The following is a 26,420-nucleotide window of genomic DNA, read 5'->3' on the forward strand; positions in this document are numbered from 1 at the left end:
TCTAAGAACCTCGCCCTAAACTGAGCGGAGCCACTTCCCCATATTCCCGCGGAGCCGGATCCGCCAATCGGGTTCCGGCACGGTTGCCCCGGGCAACCCGTGGCGCCGCGCTTCCTGTATTGATTCGAATCGCTGGCGACGTCACGTCCTCCCGAGATGCCCGAGGCGCGCAGGCGCAGCCGCGTGGGTGGGCGGGGCGGGGCGGGGCAGCGGCCCGCAGCGCGCCGGCGCGGGGGCGTGGCCGGCCGCGGGAGCGCGCGCGGCGGAGGAGGGCGCCGGAGGCCGCGGAGCAGCGACCGCCGCCATATTAAGGAGCGCGGAGCCCGGGATCCCGTCAGCGGTGGCCGCGGCCGGACGCGGCGGAGCTGCGCGCAGCGGGGGCGGGCGCGGCGCGGCGCCGGGAGAGGAGGGGCCGGCGGAGCCAGCGGGGGACGGGAGCGAGCCAGGTGAGGCGCCCGAGGTCTGGGGACCCGCCCCCTGGACCCGAGCCGCGACCCCTGAGCCGGGCCGGGCCTCCCCGGGGCCCCTGAAACCGAACCAGCAACCCAGCTTGGCACCCCCAAGCTCGGGCCCCTCCAGGAGCCGGCCGGACCCCCGAACGCCGCCCCACAAGCCGAGTAAGGCCCGGGTGACCTCAGCATCCCACCTCCCGTCTTGACCCCCACGTCCAAGCCTCCCCCCAGACCAGGCCCTGCGTGACCGCTCCAGCTCGAGCCACTTGCAGGCTGCGACCTCCCCAGGCGGTCAGCGTCCCTGTCCTTTAATAAATAGCAGGTCGAGCTCTGACCCCCCCCCCACGGGGGCCTCCCCACTCCGCCCCCCAGAACAGCGGGCCCACTCCCTCATGCGTGGTCCTCATCGCTGGCCTGTCAAACCCGGGTCTCCCAAGTTCGGACCATCGCAGCTCGGGCCCTGCCCGAATTGAGACTGCCTCCCGCCCAGAGCTGTCACGACTCCCCCAGTCTTGAGCAAGCTCCCGCCCCCCCGCGCGGATAAGATACAGTCTGAGCTTTGTGGACCCTGGCGCAGCCAGGCTGAGGTGCGGAGACCCTGTCCGTCTGGACTCCCCATTGTACTCACCGCGCCCCTCCGCTCCTGGCACACGGAAGCACTTAGGCGACGAGTTTTGAATACATAAGTGTCCCCCTGGCTCCCAGCCCTTCTAGTTTCTGCTCCCCAACCCTCACAGCTGGACCCTTTCTGGCCGTGACCCACACATAATCAGGCTCTCCCATCTTGGCACCGACCAAAATCTGAGACAGCCTCCTTCCAGTGTGCGACCATGCTGTGTCTTCCTCCAAGTACAAGCCTGGCCACCCCGGATCCCCCAAGTGTGGCACATTCACCTCGGCACAGCCATTTTCCCCAGCTAAAAACTGATTCTCACCATCCCCCTGCCCCGCCGCCCCCCACCGTCTAGACCTGCCCCAGCTCAAAGCCTGAGTCCCACTGTTGTGCAGATACCCAGCCTACACCAGTTTTATTTTTCCTTGTTCTCTTCCCCCTAAAATCATCCCTTTCAGGGTGTCTGTCAGACTGGGAACTAGATTTCCCCCTCCCCGCCCCCACCCTAGTCCACTGAGCGATGACCTCATGCCTCACGCTGGTGAGGCTGCACCCCACCAGCTGCCCGTCACCTCTTACCATACTTTGAGCAAGAGCACTTTACTAAAGAAAAATGATCCGCCCAGACCTTCCGCAGCCGTCCCCTGCCACATCTACCCTCCAGATCAGAGACAGGTGGGAGGGTCTTTAAAATGAACAAGGTTGGCTGTTCTCTCCTGGAGGTGGGGGTGGGATTTGCAGCCTGGAAGCTGAGGAGATCCTGGAAGAGCCGTGGGTGGTGGGACAGTCCCCAGAGTGGTGCATGTCCCCCCTAGAGCACTGCATGTCCACTAGGCCGAATGTCTTGTGGGCCGTCGTGGCCTTTGACGTCGAAGGCCCCTCCTGTTTTGGCTGTGCTGGGCTGGTGTTTCTTCTGAACTCAAGAGGGGAGGCAGGTGTGCTGGCCTCCTACTGGTGCTTTGCATACCAAATATGGTTGGATTGCTCCAAGAGGGTTGTGTTAAGGTTACAGGATCTCCCCCTCCAAAAACTGGGGCTCGGGTCCTTGGACAGCTCTGGGCTCAAAGGACAGTTGCTTTGCTATGGTGGGGGCTGCGTCTCACGTGACTGTGCTGGCCCACTTGCTGCCACAACTGTTCCCCAGGAAGATCTCGGGGTCTGGGCCCTGTTGAGGGTGTCTGTCTGGGACTGGGCAAGGGGACCTGCAAGGCTGATGAGTCGTCACAAGTGGGTCCTCAGTTCTAGCAGGAGGCCTCCCGCCAGTGATATTTACTGGGGCCTCTGGCCGGGCAGGCTTTGTATACCCGGGACTTCTGGGTTTGGGGAGACCTAGAGTGAGGGTTGGTTGTGGAGACCTTTGGCTCAGTGTCACTGAGAGGGACAAGGATCTGAAGCTATTCTGTCTGGAGGGCTGACCCTCAGGATTCCTGGCTAGCGCCGAGGTCAGTGAACTTGGTCTTTAAGAAATCAGCCAGCTCACAGCACTCTTGTAATTATTCTCTTCTGAGCAGAGGTTCTCAACCCGGGACGCTGGTGGTGTCTGGGGGCACCTGGCATCGAGTGGATGGGGCCTGGGAGGCTGCTCCACAACCCCTGGTGCCCAGGACTGTCCTCCACAAAGAACGGTCTGGCCCTGAATGTCGTCAGTGCTGAGGGCACAGATCTGGACCAGAGTCCAGATCATGAGGCCTGTGAGTGCAGGGACTCTGTCCCCGGAGCCTGCGTGGTGCCTGTGCGGCTGAAGCTGGAGGCTGCTGGCTTGAGTCAGCGCTGGGGGCTGGCCCAGGGAGCTGGCAGCCTGTGGGACTGGGAAGGGAGTATTTGGCCACCCCTTTTCTTCCCCAAGAGCTCCCTGTCATCTGGCTTCTGCTCCATCCCAGGCCCCAGTGGCTTCTGGCCTGTCATTGCCACTGGTCATGGCCCTGCCCACCCTTCCCTGGCCTCCCTGAGACTTTGGCTGCTGTGTGGCCTGCCTGATGCAGACAGGGTTGTGTGTTTGAACACAAGGCCCCCCAGTGTGGCACTGACAGTCTCGACCTGACATTGTGCCCAACCGCGTGTCCTGTGTCTTTGGCAAGTGACTCCTTTATCCCACCCCAGTGTCATCAGGTGTGAATGGAACGAGAGGATGCGCTGTGCCTCCTCCGGCCTGGCTCCAGTTTGTCATTCAACTGCTGTGCACTACAAAGCGTAGACCATGGAGTCGCCCTCCTGGCTTCTCGCACATCCCGTCTGTCCTTCAGTCTCCTCCGCTGGCCCTTTTTAGTATAGTGTCTTATTTATTTGTTTTTGTTGGTAACAGCTTTTTTCAGATGTAATCGTCATGCCCTACAATCCGCTCATTTAAATTATACAATTCCTTGGTTTTCTGTGTGTTTACAAGGTGTGTCTAGTTCCAGAGCATTTCCCCCACCTCAGAAAGCAGCCCTGTCCCCGTTAGCAGTCACTCCCCATCCCCTGACCTCACAGCCCCTGGCAACCACGAATCCACTCTGTCTCTGCCAGTGTGACTGTTCTGGACGTTTCTTATAAATGTAATCACACACCGTGTGGCCTTTTGTGTCTGGCTTTTCTCTCTGAGCATCGTGTCTTTAAGGTTCATCCACATTGTAGGGTGTGTCATCCCTTTTTTGCAGCTGAATAATATTCCGTTGCGGGGATGGGCCACGGCGTGTTTGTCTGCTCATCAGTGGGCAGACCCTTGGGCTGCTGGCATCTTCTGCCTGTTGCGGAAAGAGCTGCCAGGGGCAGTCGGGCGTGGGTTCTTATGGGGTGACTCTCCTGTTGAATCTGGACTCAGATGCCACTGCATGTGCTCCTTGGTGGCCTACCCCTCACCTTTAGCTTCTTGTCCTCATCTGTTGCTGGTGCCCAAAGCTGGTTCCTGATTACAGGCCCATGTGGCCAGCAGCCAGTCAGTCCTCTCCTTGGTGTCCAGCAGTGTGTCCAGAAAAGGTTCTCTTTCCTCGGACCTGCCTGTCCCGCCTCCCGTGGGCCTCACCTGGGGCCCCTCCTCTCCTGCCCCCGTCTCAGGACCACCTCCTTTCTCACCTGGACAAGCAGCACCATCTCCCTGGTCTCCGTGCTCCCTGCTACTCTACTGGTCTCCACACTGCACCACCGTCGGCCCACAAGCGCACATCTCATCACGCCCTGTGCCCCGTCCCTTCCCTACCTCCCTGCCACCAGCCGCCCAGGGCACAGCCTGGGAAACTGCCATAGTGGCCTCCCCACCTTTGCCTCTTCCTGCCTTCAGTGTGATCCTTGCACCCTAGCCTGCCCAGATCGTTCCTTCCAGATCCCCCCATGCTCTTCCCCGGATCAGAATGGAACCACTGTGTTGTGACCCTGTTGTCCCTGTCAAGCATGACAGCCACTGCAGGAAGGGTCAGGCTGTATCTGTGCTGTGTCCCACAGTGAGGAGAGGCTGCTTGATGGAGGGATGGAGGGGTGGAGGGGTGGTGGGAGCAGGGGGAGGGGCAGCCAGGTGGGTAGGGTATGTCTGTCTGTCTGCACTCACAGAAGAGCTGAGTAGCTGAGAGGTCAGTGCTGGTCTTTCCAGCCAGAGGGAAGCAGCTATTCCCCCCAAGGATTCCCCTAAACCAGAGGATCTGCCCTGGAGGCAACATCTGGTGACATTTGTGGTCATCAAGACTTGGGGGGGGGGCATCAAGTAGGTGGGGCCAGGGATGCTGCCCGGCCCCCACAGTACCCAGGATGCCCCGGACTGAGAGTCAGCAGTGTGGGGTGGGAGAGGGCTGCCCTAGATGTACTAGGCTTTTCCTTCTGCCACCCCCACTTCGGACCCATGGGTGAGAACCACAATGAAGACAGACTGAGGAAGCGCTCCCTGTGAGGGGTGAGCTCCCTGTCACTGTCCCTGCAGGTGTGCAGCGGACAGAGATGTGTGAGGTCTCTGGGCACCTGAGGGGACGTCCAGCCTTGAGAGTCAGGCCTCTGACGTGAGTCACAGCTACGATCACAGAAATGATCATGAGTCATCTGGTGTGATACCAGGTTCTTCGTTTGAGTGGGGTTTGTGTTCTTCGGGCTGCTGCAGACCAGATGTGCTGGCATCTGAACACTTCACTGGTCGGGCTTGAGCGGGTGCCCTGTGCTCGAGGTGGGGTGAGACACTGCGCCTCAGGCGCCCCTTCTGAGGCTCAGGGCAGCGGTCCCATCCGGGGTGGGCGCCGCCTGCTACCAGCAGCTCGCCCTCAGGGGCGCTGGCGCGGACAGAAGGAAAAGAGGTGTGCTGATGGGACTCTCCTCCGCTCCGGGAGGTGAGCCCGGGCACCAGAGCCTGGCCCCGGCCTCCCCGCTCCCACACCTGCCCACGCACAGCAGGGGCGGTGAGCTCAGCCAAGTGAATGAGTGAGAGGGATGCTCCTGAGGCGCCTGCCCCAGGACTCCTAGAAACAGCTGGCCGCTGGCGGTGACTCCCATCAGCCACTCGGGAGGGCACGCTGTGTCCGCCTGTGCCTGGTGCAGCCCTTCCTGACACTGGCCGTTCTCAGCCTTGTCTTTTGCTGTCCTTGGGGTTAGGGGGCTGCTCGCTCGTTGTGTTCTCTCTGCGGGGTGAGACCGCTGCCTCCAAAGGTCCCCTGCTGTGCCCCAGCAGTCCTGAGGCCAGGAGCCAAGGTCGAGTCCAGATTCGACGTCTGTAAGACCAGGGCCAGCCCTGCTGCCGGGCAGTCCCACTCTTCCCACGTCCTCAGGACGGTCCTCCCTCCCCTCAGGGGAGACCAGTCCTTTTAACCTTCAGGGGCAGCGTGGGAGGAGATGGGACCCTCCCTGGTCCCCTGGCCTGCAGCTGTGGCCACCAGAGCACCTTCCGTGCCACACGGCCCACATCACTGAACAGTGGAGGAGCAGGAAGCCGGCGCATTGGTTCCGGTTGTGCGCCTGTCCCTGAGCCCCTGAGATGGCCGCTGCTTTGTGTCATCTCCTTTGGGTCAGGCACTCTTCTAGCTGCTTCACAGAAGTTTCGCTCAGTTTCATAGCAACTGTGCAGTGTTATCCCATTATCCCCACTTCTGAGATGAAGAGACTGAGGTTCAGGAAGGAGAAGTTGCTTGCCCAAAGCTACACAGCCAGTAAGGGTTGAAGCCAAGCTAAAAGCCAGGTCCGTCCTTCTCCAAAGCCCACCCTTTCTCTGTCTACCTGCTGGACTGGTTGACAGCAGTGGAAGGGAGGGAGCAGCCAGGGCTGGCTTCCTGAGCCCATGCAGAAGAGGCAAAGCCAGAGACTCCGACATGAGTGGAAAATTGGGCCACCCCCCTTTTCTGGTTCTATCTCTGTCACGTGGGACTTCTCCCCCAGCCCCTCAGAGAATGGATGGCTGGGAGTGAGACGACCAGCCCCCAGCCTTTCTCTGGAGCTGGTGGTCAGGAAGCCGGAGCTGGGCACCTTGAGCCAGCCCCAGCTCTCCAGGTCCCTCTGCCTGTGTGCCTCTCAGACCAGATGCTTCCCTGGAGGTTTCAGGAGCTCTGAGAAAGGTCATGCCCTGAGACAGCAGTTTCCAGGGAGCCCCAGCCATTCATCACCATGATCCTTCATTGGATGGCTCCCTCTGGGGCCGAGCAGGGGAAGGCACACATGGCTGCAATGACCCATCCCCTGTGAGCTTTAGATGGCTGACCTGTTGCTGCCAAGCCTGGTGGCCCTCTCACCACAGAGTGTCATGTCCTGAGCAGCCAAGGGCAGGTTGGGGACGGCAGGGATGGAGCCGGGCTGCCCACCAGTCGCTGAGACCTGGCCTCTCCTTCGTAAGATGGGGATAGGATCGCACCTGGGGGCCAAGGTGAGTCAAGCACCTGGACTGCCTGGCTCTGTGCCAGCTGCTGGAGGGGCACAGGTGAGCTTCGGGTCCCTGCTGTCACTGTCATCGTCTGTGTTCTGATAGTCTCCTCACCGGGCCAGGAGCAGTGTCCCATACCCCTGGGACCCAGTATCCACTCAGGATGTGGCAGGGTGGTGCCAACAGGCTCTTTCTGGCATGCTTTCCTCCCTTCCCTCCCCTGTGCTCCACTGGGGAGCTGGCAAGACTGCCCCCTAGAGGCCAGAGTTACCCTCACTCAGAGTGATCCTGCCTTGCCCACCTCCCCTCCCCGCCTCAGGGGACACTGGGCTGTGTCTGGGACATCTTTGGTTGGCATGACTAGGGGTGGGCTCCTGGCATCAAGTGGACCAGGTCCAGGGAGGCTGCTCACACCTCACAGTGCCCAGGACAGCCCGGTGGCAGCAGTGCCGCAGGCAGCCACATGCCACATGCCACATGCCACATGCCACATGCCACATGCAGGCCGTGCTCTGCCTCGAGCACTGAGTCATGAATGACGTCACAGGGTGTCTCCTTGGCCTCCGAGCCTCACAGCATAAAAACAGCAGGGCCAGTTTTCAAGATAAGCAAGGCGCGGAGGGCCCTGCAGTTAGCCCGAGCACTTCTGGAAGCAGAATACTGCCTGGGGGCCTCCAGGCCTGGCTGAACTTGGTGAGGACGTGCCCAGGACGCTGCGCTCGCGGCGCCCCTCCCCGAGGAGGCTGCAGCGGTGACAAGCAGGGGGCCACACTGTCGTGGGTCCTCCCTCCACAGGCCTGTCTGAGCTCATTTCCTCCCCTGGGCTGGGGGCGGGGTGGTCCCTGCCCACAGTTGGGGGCTGGCAGGTGATTCAGTAAGGTGAAGATTTGCCCTCAGTGTTGTCCCGTATGTGGGACCCCAGCCTGCCTCCGGCTCCAGCTGGCAGGAGGGCTTGCGGGGCTCGGGCACTGGCTTATCTCCAGGCCCCTGGTCTTTGCTAACCCCGGGGCCAGCCCACGCGCCACCACCGTCTCACTCACCAGGTAGCCTCCCTGGGCTAGGGCCTAGAGGACCCTATGTCCTGCAGACACAGGGGTGGCTCATTCTCCGTGGGGGGCCATCCCAGGCACGATGGGGAGCAGCATCCCTGGCCCCCACCCACCAGAAGCCAGGAGCCCCAGAAGTCATGACAATCACAGATGTCCCCAGATGTGGCCCAGTGTCCCCTGGGGGCAGGACCACCCCAGAGAGGACCCCTGGGTTATACTTACTTTGATCCTTCTTGCTGAGTACTTGGTGAGTGGAACCCTGTGAGTGCAGTAGGGCCGGGCAAGGGCAAGGGGCACGAGGAGCCACAGGGAAGGCCTCCTCGGGAGCGCTCGTGCAGCCCCTGGGCAGCCGGGTTGAAAGCAAGGGCCCTGCTCTGTCACTGGGACTTCGCCCTGTGTGAGTCGGCCCCGCTCCCGGAGAGGACCAAGGCAGGGATTGACGTGGGGAGCACATAGGATGGCAGCCCCCGGTGGTTAGGTGGTCTGTTACCCATGCAAGCCCTGGCCATGTTGGGACCTCATTGTTGTTCTTTCAGGCTGGAGTGTGCCCATTTTCCGGAGGAATAGGCTGAGGCTCGGAGTCTGCAGCAGTGCCTGGCTCTTTGTTCTGGGGGCCACGAGGGGAGAGGGGACACCCTTCCTCAGGGCTGGCTCGGCAGGTGTGCGGTACCCCCAGTGACAGCACTCTGCAGGTGGGGCAGTGGCCACCAGCGGCCGAGGGCCCTGGCCCACCTCACGGACCACACGGATGCCAGCCTGCAGATGCCGGCCCCCCCTGGCAGGGTCCCTCCAGAGCCAGTCATTGCTTCGTTCCCAGCTGTGTCATGGCCTGAGCAGCAGCTCTAAACACCTGCCGCCCATGCCCGCCTTGCAGGTCTTCTGTGCTCGTGACTGCTCGTTAACAGAGAGGTTGCTCCTCTCTCTAGCTGTTATTAGGGGACAGCCAGCTGTGCCCCACCGCTGAGACGCGTCTGGTCGCGTGCTGGGCATGCGTGGTCCCAGCTGCCCCCCGCTGTCTCATTTCTTTGGTGAATGAGTTCCCGTGACTCAGAATCTGCGCAACACAAGATGGCAGGGCAGGAGCGCCAGGGCTCCCCTCCTCTGCTGACCCGTGTCCTCTGATTTCTCTCCCCAGAGCCCACGTCTGCTACTGATTTCTCCTTCCGGCAATAGCTTATTTTGCAGTGTGTTACCTGTAGTGCGTCCTGAAGGCCCCACCAGCACCTCCAGCCTCTTACTGCGGCGCCTCCTGTCGGAGATGGCCTCGCCCTCCGTGTAGACCTTTGTACCTCTCTGTCCCCTGCTCTCTGAAGCAGCCTGCGGAGATCTTTGTACGCACAATTTTGCACACACAGGCCAGAATTTCTAAGGGTGAATTCTTAGAAGTAGAAATGCTGCCTCAGAAAGATGTACATTTTTAGATTTTGAAAGCAGTTGCCAAATTTTGGCTCCTGCCAACAGTGGGTGCGAGTGTCACCTCGGCTGGCGAGGGTGTCATCGGATCTTGGAGCTCGCCGGCAGTGGGTGGAAGCCCCACGTTCTGGGCCGGTTTGCAGCCCCAGCCGCAGGTGCAGGTGAGCCTCCTTTTCTGGGAACATTGTGTTCCTGTCCTTTGCCGCTGTGGGCTGTCCCTGAGGGTGGCAGGTATTTTTCCTGATTGTGCTGTCTTTTTTTTTAAGAAAACTGTGGGGCGTTCGCCTTGCAGACCCTTCTCATTTCTCTGGAAATGAATTTATTAGCCTTGTCTCTCACGGCTTCAGGGTCTTCTGTTCTTCCTGCAGTGCAGCAAGCAGCAGTCTCAGGGGAGGTGGGTGGAGGGTCCCTGAGGACTCTCTCTCTCAGGTACCACCTTCAGTTCTCTAAAATGGGCTGGTTGCAACCTGGCGGAGCTGTGGGTTCCAAGGATGGGCTCAACTGGGGACTGCTGGCAGGCCGAGCCACCTGGTTTTGTCACCAGCATCGTGTGATTTGGATGTGACTGTGGCCCACAGTCCTGCTAGTTACCGCTCTCCTCCTGAGGTCTTGGTTGAGGCCACAGCATCAGTCTCTGCCTCCATCTCTTCACCCAGAAAACCTGAGCGTTCGGGGCGGGTGCTCCTCGGCTAACGAAGCCCTGGTCAGGGCCAGCCGCGGTTGACTGCACAACGGGCCAGGAAGTTAGCCAGCCTCTCCGAGCCTTAAAGCAGAGGGACTGCCAGCTGGCCCAGCTCTGGGGCTGCCCAAACAGAGCTGTGACGTCTCCTCTTTGTGTCCAGCCTCGCTTGAAGCCCATCAACAGGCTGCTTGGTCGCGCTGGATGCCGGCCCTCCTGGGACTTGGTTCTGGCTTGTACTCAGCCTGGCACTGTGGTCGGCAAGATGACCAGGCCCCCCTTGGGAAAATGTCCCCCGAACTGGTGTTTCCACCAGGAACAGACACTCAGATGGGCATCTCTGTGTCCCCAGGTGTCCATGCCACCCCAGCGGTGGTCAGGTGTAATGAGGGCTCCCTTGGCAGGCCCTGGATGGGCGCATCACAGGGCAAGGCAGGGGTAGGGTGGGGCTAGGCTGGCAGAGAGGGAGGAGGAAGGCCAAAGAGGGAGACTAGACTGTTCTGTGGACGGATGAGACGTGTCTAGGATACCTGGCCGGGGCAGGAAGCCAATGGCCAAGAAGGTGGCTGCTCCCCTGTGGGGCTTACCTGAAATGGGGGGGCTGAAGCGCTGCAACCCTGCTTCTCACCGAAGCAGGAGGCCCGCTGTCCACCGAGTTTGGGGCGTCAGGGCTCTGGGGCTCCGGGCCAGCACGGGCTCAGAGGAGCCCCAGGTTGAGTGGAGGGAGGGCTGTGAGCACCGGGGGTGCATGGGCCTCCACACAAGAGCCCTGTCTGTGCCCCCACCTGATCCCTCTGCCCAACCTTCACATCCTCATCTTTGCAAGGGTGTGCGGGCATCCAGTTCGCAAGGCCGTGCAGAGGGAACACGGGATAAGACATGCACACTGAGGTGGCCAGTGGCCACGTTACTGTCCCTCAGGTCTAATCTGACTGGCTCTGCTTTGGCTGAGCGTCTGACTTTGGGCCGAAACCACACCAAGGTGGTCCTTTGTGTCCTACAATCTGGATGAGGGACAGGGAACAGGCTTATGCTGGCACTTCAGCTCCAGGGTTAGGCTCTGGCGCTCGTCAGGCCACGTGGAGACATGGAAGTAGGGCTTAGGCAGCTCTGCTAAGTTGTCTCCCGGTGTTGCACAGAGATGTGAACAGTGTGAGCCTGGTGACGCTGAGCTAGGGCTTGCTTCAGGTGTCTTTTTTTTTTTAGGGCAAATGTTCTCTTTGGTTTACTTTGTCTCTATGGATTTGACAACTCTGGGCCCTCCTGTGAGTGGAATGAAACGGTATGTGTCCTTCTGTGTCTGACTGACTTCGCTGAGCACTACGTCCTTAAGATTTATCCATGTTGTAGCTTGTCTGGGTTTCCTTCCTTTTTAAGGCTGAGTAATATTCCAGTGTGTGGATGGAACACACATTGTTTATCCATTCACTGTCCTTGACACTTGGGTTGTTTTTCTTTTTGGCTTTTGTGAATACTTCCGGTAAGAGCATTTGAGTACTGGCTTCTGTGTAGATCTGTTTCCTTGCTTCTGGATGTTTATCTCAAAGTGGAGGTGCTGGGTCACCTGGCAGTTTGATTTCTCTAGGAGCTAGCAGGGGCAAGGGGAGTAGGGAGTGAGTGTTTCATGGGAACAGAGTTTCAGTTGGGAAGGTGAGAAAGTTTTGGAGATGGTGGTGGCGATGGTTGCACAACAATGTGAATGTACTTAATGCTGCTGAGCTGTGCATTTAGAAATGATTAAGACGGTGAATTTCATGTTACGTGTATTTTACTATAATCTTTTTTAAAGGCAAGTGTCTGTTTTTTTAGTTGAAGTATAATTGATTTACAATGTTGTGTTAGTTTCTGGTGTGAAGCATAGTGATTCAGTTTTACATATATATTTTCCATTGTAGGTGGTTAGAAGACATTGCATACAGTTTCCTGTGCTATACAGTAGGACCTTGTTGTTTATCTGTCTTATATATAGTAGTTACTATCTGCAAATCCCAAACTCCTAGTTTATCCCCCACCTCCTTTCCCCTTTGGTACCCATGTTTGTTTTCTATGTCTGTGAGTCTGTTTCTGTTTTGTAAATAAGTTCTTTTGTGTCATTTTTTTTTAGATTTCACATATAAGTGATACTATATGATGTTTGTCTTTGTCTGATTTACTTCCCTTCATATGATAATCTCCAGGTCCATTTCTGTTGATGCAAGTGGCATTATTTCATTCTTTTGTATGGCCGAGTAGTATCCCACTGTGTGTGTGTGTATATGTGGTATAGGTATAGATGTATACACCACAGCTTCTTTACCCAGTCATCTGTCGATGGGCATTTAGGTTGTTTCCATGTCTTGGCTACTGTAAATAGTGCTGTTGTGAACAGTGGAGTGCATATATCTTTTTGAATTAGAGATTTCTCCTGATTTATGCCCAGGAGTAGGATTGCTGGATCATTTGGGAAATCCATTTTTAGTTTTTTAAGGAATCTCCATACTGTTCTCCGTAGTGGCTGCACCAAGTTACATTCCTACCAGCAGTGTAAGAGGGTTCCCTTTTCTCCACACCCTCTCCAGCATTTATTGTTTGTGGACTTTTTGATGATGGTCATTCTGGCTGGTGTGAGGTGATACCTCGTAGTTTTGATTTGCATTTTTCTGATAATTAGTGATACTGAGCGTCTTTTCATGTTCCTATTGGCCATCTTCTTTATTGGAGAAATGTCTGTTTAGGTCTTCTGCCCATTTTTGGATTGGGTTGTTCTTTGTTTGGTTTGTTTATTAAGATGTATGAGCTGTTTGTATATTATGGAAATTAAGCCCTTGTCAGTTGCATCATTTACAAATATTTTCTTCCAGTCTGTAGGTTGTCTTTTCATTTTGCTTATAGTTTGCTTTGCTGTGCAAATGCTTAGAAGTTTATTTAGGTCCTGTTTATTTATATTTGTTTTTGTTTCTACTGCCTCAGTAGACTGACCTAGGAGAACATTGCTGTGATTTATGTCAGAATGTTTTGCCCTTTTTTTTTTTTTTTTTTTTTTTTTTTTGCTTATGTTTTCTTCCAGGTTTATAGTGTCCTGTCATATGTTTAAGTCTTTAAGCCATTTTGAGCTTATTTTTGTGTATGATGTGAGGGAGTTTTTAACTTCATTGATTTACACGGTGCTGTCCAGCTTTCCCAACACCACTTGCTGAAGAGCCTGTCTTTTCTCCACTGTATATTTTGTCTCCTTTGTCGAAGATTAATTGACCATAGGTGTGTGGGTTTATTTCGCGACTCTCTGTTCTGTCCCACTGAGCCATGTGTCTCTTTTTGTGCCGATACATTGCTGTCTGATTACTGTATCTTTGTAGTATTGTCTGAAGTCTGGGAGGGTTATGCCTCCAGTTTCATTCTTTTTCTTCAGTATTGCTTTGGCAATTCTGGTTTTTTTGTGATTTCATATTAACTTTAGGATTATTTGTTCTAGTTTTGTGAAAACCCATGGGTAATTTAGTAGGGATTGCATTAAATCTATGAATTGCTTTGAGTAGTACGACCATTTTAACAATATTAGTATTTCCAATCCAGAGCATGGGATATCCTTCCATTTCTTTAAATCATCTTCAGTTTCCTTTATCAGTGTTGTGTGGTTCTCAATATATAAGTCTTTTACCTCCTTGGTCAGGTTTATTTCTAAGTATTTAATTTTTTTGATGTGATTTTAAAAGGGATTTTTTTTTTTACTTTACTTCTCTGATATTTTGTTGTTAGTGTAAAGAAATGCAGTAGATTTTTGTGTGTTAATCTTGTATCCTGCTACCTTGCTGAATTCTTTAATCAGCTCTAGTACTTTTTTGTGGCATCTTTAGGGTTTTTTTATATATAGTATCATGTCATTTGCATATAGTGACAATTTTACGTCTTCTCTTCCAATTTGGATCCCTTTTGTTTCTTTTTCTTGTCTAATTGCTATGGCTAGGATTTCCAATCCTATGTTGAATAAAAGTGGTGAGAGCTGGCATCCTTGTCTTGTTCCAGATTTTAGCAGAAAGGCTTTCAACTCTTCACTGTTGAGTATTTTGTTGGCTGTGGGCTGGTCGTATATAGCTTTTACTGTTTTTGTTTTTTGTTTGTTTGGTGGTGGGAGGTAATTAGGTTTCTTTATGTATTTTTAATTTATTTTTTTAATTTTACTTTATTTCTTAGTGGAGGTGCTGGGGATTGAACCCAGGACCTTGTGCATGCTAAGCACATGCTCTACCACAGAGCTGGACCCTCCCTCCATATGTAGCTTTTATTATGTTGAGATATGTTCTCTGTACCCACTTTGGTAAGAATTTTTATCATGAATAGATGTTGAATTTTATCAAATGCTTTTTCTGCATCTATTGAGACGATCATGTGATTTTGTCCTTTCCTTTGTTGATGTGTGTATCGCATTGATTGCATCCATTGAACCATCCTTGTGACCCTGGGATAAATCCAGCTTGATTGTAGTATAATGATCTTTTTTATGTGTTGTTGAATTAAGTTTGCTAATATTTTGTTGTGAATTTTTGCATCTATGTTCATCAAAGATACTGGCCTGTTTTTTTTTTTTTTTCTTTGATAGTGTCTTTGTCTGGTTTTATTATCAGGGTGATGGTAGCTTCACAGAACGACTTTGGGAGTGTTCCCACCTCTTCAGTCTTTTGGAACAGTTTGATGATCAGTTTGAGTTCTTTGTACATTTGGTAGCATTCCCCAGTGAAGCCATCGGGTCCTGAATGCAGGGAGTTTGTTTTGCTTTGAATTACAGATTCTATTTCTAGTGACTGGTCTGTTCAAATTATCTACTTCTGAATTCAGTCCTGGTGGACTGTATGTCTCCGGCAAGCTGTGCCTGTCTCCCAGGCCACCTAGTTTGCTGGCGTGCGGTTGTCCGAGGTGTTCTCTTACAGATTTGTGTGTGTCTGTGGTGTCAGCTGTGATTTCTTCCCTTTCGTTTCTTACTTCGTTTATTTGTGCCCTCTCTCTTTTCTTCTTGGTGAGCCTGGCCAGAGGTTGGTCAATTTTGTTTTCTCTTTCAAAAAACCAGCTCTTGGTATGATTGATTTTTTTCTATTTTTTAAATCTCTATTTTATTTATTTCCTCCCTGAGCTTTATTATTTCTTTCCTTCTGGTGACTTTAGGTTTTGTTTGTTCTTATTTTTTTAATTCTTTTAAGTGGTAGGTTAGGTGGGTTTTTTGAGATTGTTGTGTTTTGAGGAAGTCCTGTAGGGCTGTGACTTTCCTTTCTAGGACTGCTTTTGCTGCTTCCCACAGATTTTTTGTGGTTGTGTTTCCATTGTCATTTGTCTTAAGGTATTTTTTAATTTCTTCTTTGATTTCATCATTGACGCATTGGTTTTAGTAACATATTGTTTATCTCCATACCATCTTTTTTTTTTCTCATTTCTTTTTCTGTGGTTGATTTCTAGTTTCATGGCATTGTAATCAGAAAAGATGCTTGAAATAATTTCTATCCTCTTAAGTTTGTTGAGGTTAAAAGGCAGGTAGTGAACTCACTGGATGGCACACCTAGGGATTCGTATTCGTCAGCTTAATTTCTGGCCAGCCTTCAGCTTTTGACGTCTTGGTATTTGGTCTGTCGTTGAGCTGGGCACTGGCCCAGAGGCTCAGGGCTGGACTGGCCTGGCCCTACCTGCACGTGGCCTTCGGGCTCCGGCCGGAGGAGCAGAGTGGCAGTGACGGTGAGAAGCTGCGGTTAGGCCCTCCGTGCCGGACCCCCCCCCCCAAATCTCAGCGTCTCCCCCTTGGCGGGAGGCAGGGCTGGCAGGCGCCTCCTGAGAGGGGCAGACTGTGTGAGCGCCTGGGCCTGGCCAGGGCCTGGGTGTCCCTGGACTGCAGTTTCCCCCGGAGAGGGCACCCTGCTCTCTGAGGCATCTGCTTGTCTCCGCTGCACAGCCCCTGCTGCCACACTCTCACTCTTCCTCAGAGGGGCCTTCCCAGGTCGGGGTGAGCTCGGTGGGAGCTGGATGTGAGCGTGTGTCTGTCCGCTGGAGGCCGACGTCCCCCCACCACGTCAGGCCTGGCCCTGGAGCCATGGTGCTGGGCACAGTCAGCTCTGCAAACCCCTGCGGAGGGAGATGCAGGACCTGACCCTCTTCCCACTCATGCATACTCAGGAGCATGTGGGCTGAGGATTATGGGTCCAGGACACAGAGCCCGTGCTCAGGGGAGGCAACCAGGACTGCCCCTCACGGCTCCTGAGCTGCTAAGGAGTGAGATCAGGGGGTCTGAAGCAGGAAGGTGACCAGATCGGGGCCCATGTGGGCAGAGGAGGTGGCCTCGGGTGAGCCCCTAGGGGCCACGGGTAGGTGGGAGGCTGGCTCTAACCAGGACAGAGGTGTGGGGGCCTGGTAGAAGGTTCCCCATGGAGCAGCCAGAGAGGATCCCATTTGTCCCCGTCACGTCCCTCAGGGCTCCTGGGAGGGAAGGCCCCCCGCACAGCAGGGAGACTTGGCTGTCCCAGAGGCGTGCCCTGTAGTCACCAGGCAGCGGGGGCCACTGACTGCTGGTGCTGACCTCTCCTGCCCTCCCTGCCCAGGCTGACGTGGGCCGGCTGACCAGGGCTGGCGGGCCGTGCCTGCCCTGCCTCGCCATGGACCAGGACTACGAACGGCGCCTCCTCCGGCAGATCGTCATCCAGAATGAGAACACAATGCCGTGCGTGAGTACCCAGGTCCCGCCCTGCCGCTCCCCGATGGAGCCCACGGTGCGGGTGTGGTCAGCTACTGAGCTTTGGCCCTCGGAGAGCAGAGGTACCTAAAGGAGAGAGACAGGTGGTCCCCAGGGCAGCAGCACGGCCACACCGGGGTGAGCCCCCCAGCACCTTTGTGCGCTTCCCTCTACTGCTGGAGCCACGGCACGGACCCCCGATCTTGTGGGGCCCTTGTTCTTACAGGGGACCAGGCACAGGAGTGACAGTGGCACAGGGTGGCCCTGTCTCCAGCTCCTGAAACCTGGTAGAATTCGGGGAGCCCTATTTTGCTCTTTCCTGCACCCCCACCCCCTCAGCCATGTGGGGCTTCTCCGTTGTGGGCTCACGGCACATTGCAGGCTGTGCCCGCCGGCTCTCGGCGTTCTCAGCTCTGCACTGGGCTGTCCAGGACAGGCTCCTTCCCGCCTCTTCCAGCTTCATGTGTTGCCGGCAGGCCTCAGCTCACACACCTACCCCTCCAGTCTTTGCCTCATCTTCACGTCCCCTTCTCTCTGTGTGCCAGTCCCTGTCTCTCCTGAGGACATCAGGCGTTAGATTTAGGGCCACCCAGCTCCAGTATAACCTGGTCTTAACATGATGACACCTGCAAAGACCCTATTTCCAATTAAGGTCTCATCCCAAGTACCAGGAGTTGGGATTTCAGCATATCCTTTTGGAGGACACAGTTCAACCCACAGCAGATCCCTTATAGGAGAAAGGACATTCCTGGGACAGTCGAGTTGGGTCAGAGGGTTCACTGGAGGTGATGTGCCTGTTCCCATTCCTGGTTCCAGTGGTGGAGTCGTGGTCCAGGGGGGAACTGTCCTTGTGTGCAGGAAGTGGGGTGATGGGAGCGACAGTCTCTCGGTGTTAGGGAATGGATGCTCTTTGTTCGGTTCTGTCAACTTTCCTGTCCATTTGCAACTGCTTGGAAACAGATCAAGGCTCATTGCAGTGTGTCCACGTTTGGGCTCTCGCTGTCCGGGCTCTCCCCTCACCAGACGTGCTCTGCCAGCAGGGTTCCGGCACGTGGGTTACTACTGAAATGTCTTACCGCTGCCCTTGGGTTTCCAAGACCAAACCCTCCTTCAGTGGCCAGAGGCCAAGTGCAAGGAGGCAGAGTGGGCAGGGAGAAGGGGGTGTTGGTTGGTCTTGGTGTGCTCTGGGGGCTTGAGGCACCCAGTCCACCCTGCTGTCCTTCCAGGTGGCGGAGATGCGACGAACCCTGACACCAGCCAACTCCCCCGTGTCCTCCCCCAGCAAGCACGGAGACCGCTTCATCCCCTCGAGAGCTGGTGCCAACTGGAGCGTGAATTTCCACAGAATCAATGTGAGGGTCACCCTAGGCGGGAGAAGGACCACTGACTGTGTGGTCTGGGGGCGGGGCCGGGTCCTTCCAGCTCATCCTTCCCTCTCTCACCTCCCTCTCCCACAGGAAAATGAGAAATCTCCCAGCCAAAACCGGAAAGCCAAGGACGCCACCTCAGACAACGGGAAAGGTCGGGAGTCAGGCGCTGCCCAACCCCTTCCTGGTCCCCTCCCCCCCATCCCTGCCTCACGGAGCTTGGTGCCCACAGATGGCCTGGCCTACTCAGCTCTGCTGAAGAACGAACTGCTCGGTGCTGGAATCGAAAAGGTGCAGGACCCACAGACGGAGGACCGCAGACTGCAGCCCTCCACGCCCGAGAGGAAGGGCCTCTTCACGGTGAGCCCCTGGCCGCTCCCTGCCTTCAGTCTCAGACTCCCCAGCCTGAGATTCCAGACCCCTTGCCTCGTACCTGTCGGCCTCCTGCACTCGTACGGGACAAAGGTGACCTGGGGCAGCTGCCACGTGCAGGGTGAAGGGGCGGGGCCTCAGCATGAGCCGCCCCCACAGACCACCTCTCAGCAGTCCCAAGTGTGGGGCTCCGGGGCAGCATCAGAACACTTGGCTTGGGTCCCTAAAGAGATGGTTGAGGGGCTGGGGCTGGACGGGGCAGGAGAGGTAGGAGGACGCCTCAAGCGCAAGGCCTGGTTTGCTTCTCTGCGCCCTGGACAATCCTGCCAGGGGTGCAGGGCACAAAGGCCCTGGGGCCTTGGCGTCCGCTCAGCGTGTGTGCCTCGCCCCCAGTATTCCCTCAGCACCAAGCGCTCCAGCCCCGACGACGGCAATGACGTGTCTCCCTACTCCCTGTCCCCCGTCAGCAACAAAAGGTGAGTCCAGACCCAGGTGGGCCTGGACAGCTGGGCAGTGCCTGGGAGCTGCCATCAGTGCTGGGGCTGTGCACAGGGTTCAGGGCTGGCCTAGAGGACCATCCTCACTGGGGACACCCCACGAGCCCAGACGAGTGATGGGAGTCAGGGAGGGCTCCTGGAGGAGGTGCGGGGCAGATGGGCAGGCGGGCTTGTCAGAGCTCAGAGCAGCTGAACACCCAGTGGGGGCGGTGGCGGTGGCCGTGGGGTCACCTGCCGGTTTGGGATCACATGGGCAGCAGACAGAGGGTGATGTAAGCAGGTGCAGCTGATGGGCTCCAGGGCTGCGGAAAAGAGAGAGCTCTATGCAGGCGCTGTAGGTCACTGACATCTGCAAAATCCCCACCTCGGGCTTTCCCTGCAGTCAGAAGTTACTGCGGTCACCGCGGAAACCCACCCGCAAGATCTCCAAGATCCCCTTCAAGGTCCTGGACGCGCCCGAGCTGCAGGATGACTTCTACCTGAACCTGGTGGACTGGTCGTCTCTCAATGTGCTCAGTGTGGGGCTGGGGACCTGCGTGTACCTGTGGAGCGCCTGCACCAGCCAGGTGGGTGCCAGCCACCGCGCGTGTGTGCGTGCTGCGGACGGCACAGTGCCTTCCTTTGGCCGCTGAGCCAGGCAGGGGCCTGTATGAAGGGCATGAGTGTTACTGGGGCCCTCCAGAGCCTGGGGCAGCTCCCAGCCACTCCCCTCCTCCCTGCCCTACGCCCTCAGTGTGCAGACCACCTCAGGACCCGTCCACAGGCGTGAGCCTGTGTGCCTCCCTGCCATAGGCTGGCTTCTAGGATACAGGAGTCCTCGCTCTGCGGCCTGAGCTATAGCCACTGCCCCCATCAGAAGAAGAGGGCCTCAGTGCAGTGTCCCTCAGAGTGGCTGCTGGGCACACGTGGGCTCAGGGTCTGTAGGGCACAAAGACTCCACCCTAGGGACCAACCCAAATGAAGTAAGTTTAAAGAAAGTGATGAAGCCCCCACAGGGAGGCTGGTGCACGCACACTCCAGCAGCCTATGGCTGACACCTGCTGGAAGGACCCTCTGGGCATGATGCCCTCGTCACCCAAGCGTCCCCCAGCATCCCTTTAGGCTGTGTGCAGTCAGTGTCCCTCTGCTGGTGTGTGTCTCTTCCCAGCCTATGGCCTGCTGAGCCCCCAGCCACATTCTCTTGGGTCGCAGCACTGAAGCCAGTGCCCATGGGCCAGGGGTGTGAATGAGTGAATGAATGGGTGAAAGGATAGACGGATGGACAAATGGATGGTCTGGGCCTTAAAGGACCAGGGACACCACGTCAGCTCATCCATACTGCTCCTCCTTCCCCCAGGTGACCCGGCTCTGTGACCTCTCTGTGGAAGGAGACTCGGTGACCTCTGTGGGCTGGTCTGAGCGGGTCAGTACACCAGCCCCATCCCCCCATAGGGCAGGGTTGGCAAGGGGAGGTCTGACTGACCTCACTGGCAGGGGCCCTCCACAGTGTTGTGGGGCCTCGGAGACCCAGAGGAGCCAGAATCCAGCCTGGAGGTCACCTGTCCAAGCCCCAGGGTGACGTCTGTGCCCCTACCTGTCCCCAGCCTGGTAGAGTTGGTTAGAGTGATAGACACCAGGTCAGGCAGGCAGGCTCACTCCACACATTGAAGCATGTGGATCTCAGTGCGTATTGGATGGATTTTGACAAACCCACGTGCTTTGTGACCATCCTCCCAGAAAGCTCTTAGGAGGAGTGTCTGAAGGGGCACACATTAGAGACTTCTAAGGAAATGGGCTTAAGGTTCTGCCGCGGGGAGGGGGAGCGGGGGGTGCCTGGGGCCACCCTTGCCATAGGCCTACCCTTGCCAGTCCCTGATGCCCGCTCTCGCCTGCGTTGTCGGTCCTAGGGGAACCTGGTGGCTGTGGGCACACACAAGGGCTTCGTGCAGATCTGGGACGCAGCCGCAGGAAAGAAGCTGTCCATGCTGGAAGGCCACACAGCACGCGTCGGTGAGGAGCTGCCTGGGGCCGGGGGCGGTTGGGTCCCCGAAAGGCCGGGCCCCGTCCTTAGCCCGCCCTCTGCCGGCCACAGGGGCACTGGCCTGGAACGCCGACCAGCTCTCATCCGGGAGCCGGGACCGCATGATCCTGCAGAGGGACATCCGCACGCCGCCCCTGCAGTCGGAGCGGCGGCTGCAGGGCCACCGGCAGGAGGTGTGCGGGCTCAAGTGGTCCACGGACCACCAGCTCCTCGCCTCGGGGGGCAACGACAACAAGGTAGGCCGGCCCCTCCCACCCGGCCAGCTCCCCCCTCTGGAGCAGGGGTGATGAGGGTGCACCCGTGGGAGGACTGGGGTGGGCTCTTCTTTCCTGTGGGAGCCGAGCTACCCCAGTCCTCATGGCCACTGTCCCCACAGCTGCTGGTCTGGAACCACTCGAGCCTGAGCCCCGTGCAGCAGTACACGGAGCACCTGGCGGCCGTGAAGGCCATCGCCTGGTCCCCACACCAGCACGGGTTGCTGGCATCCGGCGGCGGCACAGCTGACCGCTGCATCCGCTTCTGGAACACACTCACGGGGCAGCCGCTGCAGTGCATTGACACCGGCTCCCAGGTTTGCAACCTGGCCTGGTCCAAGCACGCCAACGAGCTGGTGAGTGCAGGGGCGAGGCCGGGGCGGTCAGGGCCTGCAGGCTGGAGCTGGCAGGGCAGGAGGCCAGGCCCCTGCCACACTGGTCTCACAGAACCTGACCCAGGTGCCCATGCCCGGTGACCACTCGGAGAGGCCCACACTGTTTCCCTGTCTCCATCCATTCATCCACCAGAGTGCTGGGGTGGGGACTGTCACCTGTGGTTTTTGCACCCTGCCAGGCAGGCCCTGGTATCCTTGTTCCTTGATGGATGCATCTGGGGGTCTGAGTCCTGGGGCCGTGGAAGGGAGCCCCAGGCTCTAGAAGTGCCCTCTCCGCCCCCTAGGTGAGCACGCATGGCTACTCGCAGAACCAGATCCTGGTCTGGAAGTACCCGTCCCTGACCCAGGTGGCCAAGCTGACCGGGCACTCCTACAGAGTCCTGTACCTGGTGAGTCTGCACGGCCGGGCTCGGGAGGAAGCGCTGTGACCACCCGAGCGCCACCTGAGCAGGTGGCGTGCACACACCCTTCCCCCGGCCCTGACGCTCCATCTGGTCCAGGTTTTGGGTTGGGACTGAAGGCAAGATGTGGCGTCATCACCGAATCTCTTCCACCAGCTCCCCTGAGGAAGGGCGGTTCTACAATTCTGCCCCCCCTGAACAACGTCCACGTTTTTGGTTTCACACAAAAGTAGAAGCCGCCGCAAATAACCCATATCCAGCCCCTCAGCACCTATAGAGGTTTCACCGGATAACCATCTGCGAGTGCCTGGAGAGAGGAGGGAGCCCCTCCCCCGAAACACATTCACTCTTCAATTTTTTGCTTCTTTCTAGAAAAAAATGTCTTGTGTTTAAACCGGTAGAACCTTTGCCCAGTTGTCCCTCCTCACAGTGGGTTGTGGTGTCCTTTAAAGGTGTTTGCACAGGGCTGCTCCGCCCACAGTGCTCCGCCGGGGCGCAGGGGCCTCTGCTGCCCGCCTGGAAGCAGCCTGGCTGCCGCTGCTGCTGCCGTCAGCACTGTCTGTGGGGCCTCCTGCAGGGCATGAGGACACAGCGCGCCTCCTCCTCCCACAGGCCATGTCCCCCGATGGAGAGGCCATAGTCACTGGTGCTGGAGATGAAACCCTGAGGTTCTGGAACGTCTTTAGCAAAACTCGTTCAACAAAGGTAAAGTGGGTCGGTATCAGCGCCAGATGTTCCCCCACGCGCGTCCCCTCATACTGTCCCAGGAGCCTCCTCTGCCACTCGACCAGCCCCCGTCGCCCCCTCAGCCGTAATGTCCCCAGGGCTCTCCCTGGGCCCCCCGTCAGGCCCTCTTTCGGCTCCTGCGTTGCCTGGTGCCGTGTCCCAGGGCTCTGCAGAAGATGTCCACACAGGCGCTCCTCTGGCCTGAAGCCTCGGGGTCCCTCCAGGCAGAATTTCCTTTCCACGATGAAGCGGCTGGTGCCCGACCCAACGGCCGAGCCCAGCTGCCGGCGCTTGCGGGAGGCCACTGGGGGCTGAAGGCTCAGCCGTCGCTCCTGTGTGCCCTGCAGGAATCCGTGTCTGTCCTCAACCTCTTCACCAGGATCCGGTAAACCCGTGGCCGTGCTGTCCTGGTCTCAGAGCACCACCTCTTGTCAGCGTGCATGGACCCTCCCCTCCCCTGCATACAGGCCCCAGAGGAAGGCAGCCGGGGTGGGGCGGGAGCCGGGCCTGGAGAGACCCCGAAGATTCTATTAAAGCCTGATTGCGAACTCTGTCAGCCGGTGTTTGGGGAGGGGCTGCGGTCGGGCACCCCAGGAGTGGGGACTCCGGCTCCCTCCGCCCTGGGTGGCCCCGGCTCAGCCGGCTGTGCTCCTGTGCTCCGAGCGGATGGACACGGGATGGACGTCTCCTGGGACTCCGCCTGCTTCCATCTGTGTCTGTCCCTGCCTTGCTGGGGCTGCATGCTCTTCCTGGAAGCACGCGCTCCCCGCGGCGCATACCTGCTCCAGGACAGACAGCTGGATGTCAGGGGACAGCTCAGATCTGCCCATGGATCAAAGGGACATTCCACTTGAGAGGTTTCTTTGCAGCCACCTCTGCTTGTCCCTGTCCCGGAAGCCATCCTGGTGACTTTTCTGGGGGCACGGCGTCGGGAGCAGGCCCCGGGCAGGCTGCATGCCGAAGGTCATCTCAAGCTGGACTTGTCCAAGGAAAATGGAAGTCAGATCTGTTCGCCATCATGTGTTCACCCCTCCTGAGCTGTCCTTGTCACTGACAGTCACAACCGACTGGTTCTTGCAGCTTGCTGGGCAGCCGGTCAGGGTAACCTGAGGGCAGAATTGACCCCGAGGGCCAGGTTCTGTGGACGCCTGGCACTCTTCCCCAGCCCTTCCCCCTCCGGGCCACCCTAGTGGCTCCTGTCCACCTGCACCTTCAGCCAGGGGAGGGGCACCCACCGGTTCTCCTCAGGGCTTCCCCTGACCCTGGTTGTCCTCTGCCCTGTTCCTGACTGCACCTGGGCCCACCCTCCTGCATATTCACCTCCAGACCTGGCGGAAACAGGGAGGGAGGCAGGGCCAGGGCCCTGGGCAGCTGCTCTTCCCCTCCTCCCCTCCCTCCCTCTCCCCTCCTCGGGTCAGGGGACACTGATGGAAGTGGACAGTGGAATAGGCCTGGGTGGGGTGGGGATCCAGCATGGCCCAGGGAAGGCCACAGAGTCCCCTGGTCACGCTGGCTCTGCTTGGAGCCCCCACTCCTCCAGGGTCTGAGAACCTTGTGCTCCCCCAGAGTCAGCCACACGTGTGCATGTGTATATATGTATTTGTGACTTTTCTTTGGATTTGTCTTTGTGTTTTTGTAAATCAGTCCCCAGATGTTAAGGCTAGCGGCAGGGAGCAGTGGCTCATCCCGGCTCCTTTGGGAGTGGAGGTCACAGCTTTTAAAGCCCTATCATTGGGAGGGGCAATGGGCTGAACCTGCCTGAACTCGGGGAAGAGGGGGCTCCCGCCTCCCCGCCCATCCCGCAGCTGCCTGCGTGGGGGTGGGTGAGGGGCAGTGTACACATATGCCCATCCCACCTGCCTGCGTGGCGGGGGAGGGGCATGGCAAGGGACAGTGTACATAGATGTGTAAGTATTCCGGATGGTCGAGATTTTATTTTTGTTTGAGTTTTGGGGGTTTTTTTAAATAAGAAAAGGATTATGTCTGTACTGCACCCCACCCTGGCTCTGCTTGTAGGCTCCTCGCCTGGGAGCACAGAGGGGGCTTGAAACGATGAAAAATGTTGTCAGCGGGCGCGGGTGGCAGGGCCGGGTGCGGGAGCGGGCGATGTGCAGGCACCTGGTGCGGGTGAGCCTTGCTCCTCCTGGAATGCAGTGTCGCAGCCATTAAACCATGTGGGTCATGCACGGCTGGGGCTGCCTGTCTGTCTGGGGCTGATAGCTTGAGTCTGCACAAATGGTGACCCCAGAGCATCCGGAACGTGAGGGTGTGGGGGCCACTTGCAGGCGGCTGGGCAGCATGGGGCGCCAGTGTCCCTGTACTCTCGGTCCCGTGAGTCATGCCAGTCCTTGCACCCCGCTGCGGGAAGAGGGGCCCATGCTGGTCCCGCTGAAAGGAGGAGGGTGGGCCCGGGCTGGTGGGGCAGCGTGGGTGCTGCTGCTGCCGCCTCCGCCTGACAGATGGGGCCCCAAGGCCAGCGGGAACGTTGCCAGCCCTGTGTCCTGCGCTTGGGGACAGCTGGGTGTGGTTGGGCAGGATTTGTTTCCATTGATCCTGGGTTGATAGAGGAGAAAGGGAGTTAGTGACAGTGACAGCCGAGGGTGAGCGGGGCCTGTGCAGCAGTGAGGCGAGGAAGATGCAGGGGCTTCCCTGAAGGAAGTGGGGACCAAGTGGGCTGCAAGGAACAGGGAAGGTGGGGAACAGGAGGTTCTGGGGGCCAGAGAGGAAAACCAGCCCAGGCCAGAGGGGTTTGCAACACTGGGTGGGCCAGTAGGCCCAGGGGTCTTGAGAACAGAGGTGGCCCCTGCAGCGAGCAGCTGCCCATGACCGATGGCACACCCCAGGCCCTTCCCTCCCAGTGAAGTCCTCTGTCCTGGGCACGGGGGATGAGAGAGGCCAGACCCAAGACCTACCCCTTAGGAGCTTCTGTTGTGGCGTGAGGGAGACGGTAGGTTGTTAAGAGCACGTGGCTGTCACTGGGGGATGGGTGGTGTGAGGTCTTGGGAAGCAGCAGCTTTGAATCCAGGGCTTGCTATGAACCTGACGTTTGAGCAAGAGCTTGAAGGACGTTTGAGCACAGACACGCCTGGGCAGAGGGGGTGCTCCAGGCAGTGGGCACAGCCTGGGCAAAGGTCCTGGGGCAGGACAGTCGCTGGCATGTTAGAGAAACAGTGAGGAGGCCTGTGTGGCTGGAGCAGAGTGAGTGAGGGGGAGAGAGGGGGAAGGGGCGGGGCAGGTCATACAGGGCCTTGTGGGCCCCAGGGAGGACATGGGCCTGTACCCCAGTGAGGTGGGAGCCTTTGGTGTGTGCTGACGTGGGAAGGGGTGAGGTTGCTCTGTGGAGGCTTGAAAACAGGTGGGCTGGGGCGCAGAGAGACCGGGGAGGCAGTGACGTGACCACAGCCAGGAGCGGTGGAAGTGCTGAAAGACGGGCAGCTTCTGGATTTTTCCTTAATTTGTGTGTGGTAAAACATGCGTAACATAGTGAAGAGTACAGCGGAGCGCTTTGTCATGTATGTACTATGTTGTGCCACCATCATTACTAATTCCAGAACATTCCATCACCCTAAAAGAAGCCCTGTCCTCAATAGCAGGTACCCCCAACCCCCACCCAACTCTGACAACCAGGAACCGCCTCTCTGTCTCTGGATTGGCCTGTTCTGGACGTTTCACATAAATGGAATCACATGCTGTGGCC

General features: G+C 57.5%; 1 protein-coding gene across 5 annotated transcripts; it reads left to right on the forward strand.

Annotated features, from left to right (window-relative positions):
* The first annotated feature begins 299 nt into the window (after window positions 1–299).
* On the forward strand, window positions 300–26,419 carry FZR1 (fizzy and cell division cycle 20 related 1). 5 transcript variants are annotated; one of them, XM_031436911.2, is made up of 14 exons: window positions 300–446; window positions 16,561–16,683; window positions 17,918–18,043; window positions 18,149–18,212; window positions 18,291–18,418; window positions 18,824–18,906; window positions 19,310–19,493; window positions 20,264–20,329; window positions 20,814–20,916; window positions 20,999–21,183; window positions 21,324–21,557; window positions 21,881–21,985; window positions 22,610–22,711; window positions 23,071–26,419. In XM_031436911.2, the coding sequence occupies exons 2-14, from the start codon at window positions 16,615–16,617 to the stop codon at window positions 23,110–23,112; spliced, it is 1,491 nt and encodes a 496-aa protein (XP_031292771.1). In that variant the 5' UTR covers window positions 300–446; window positions 16,561–16,614; the 3' UTR covers window positions 23,113–26,419. The 5 variants fall into 5 exon arrangements, with proteins under 5 accessions (XP_031292771.1, XP_031292772.1, XP_064335784.1 ...); XM_031436912.2 differs by having other exon boundaries at window positions 312–446; window positions 22,610–22,702; XM_064479714.1 differs by lacking the exon at window positions 300–446 and adding an exon at window positions 8,855–9,488.
* Window position 26,420: the final 1 nt, after the last annotated feature.

Source organism: Camelus dromedarius, chromosome 27, assembly GCF_036321535.1.
Source record: "Camelus dromedarius isolate mCamDro1 chromosome 27, mCamDro1.pat, whole genome shotgun sequence".
Classification (NCBI taxonomy): domain Eukaryota; kingdom Metazoa; phylum Chordata; class Mammalia; order Artiodactyla; family Camelidae; genus Camelus; species Camelus dromedarius.

Bases quoted from the DNA above. Each gene is read 5' to 3' on its own strand.
- FZR1 (XM_031436911.2), top strand. From the start codon at position 16,615: ATGGACCAGGACTACGAACGGCGCCTCCTCCGGCAGATCGTCATCCAG. The intron at 21,184-21,323 runs GTAGGCCGGCCC...CTGTCCCCACAG, and splicing joins CGGGGGGCAACGACAACAAG to CTGCTGGTCTGGAACCACTC. The intron at 21,986-22,609 runs GTGAGTCTGCAC...CTCCTCCCACAG, and splicing joins CCTACAGAGTCCTGTACCTG to GCCATGTCCCCCGATGGAGA.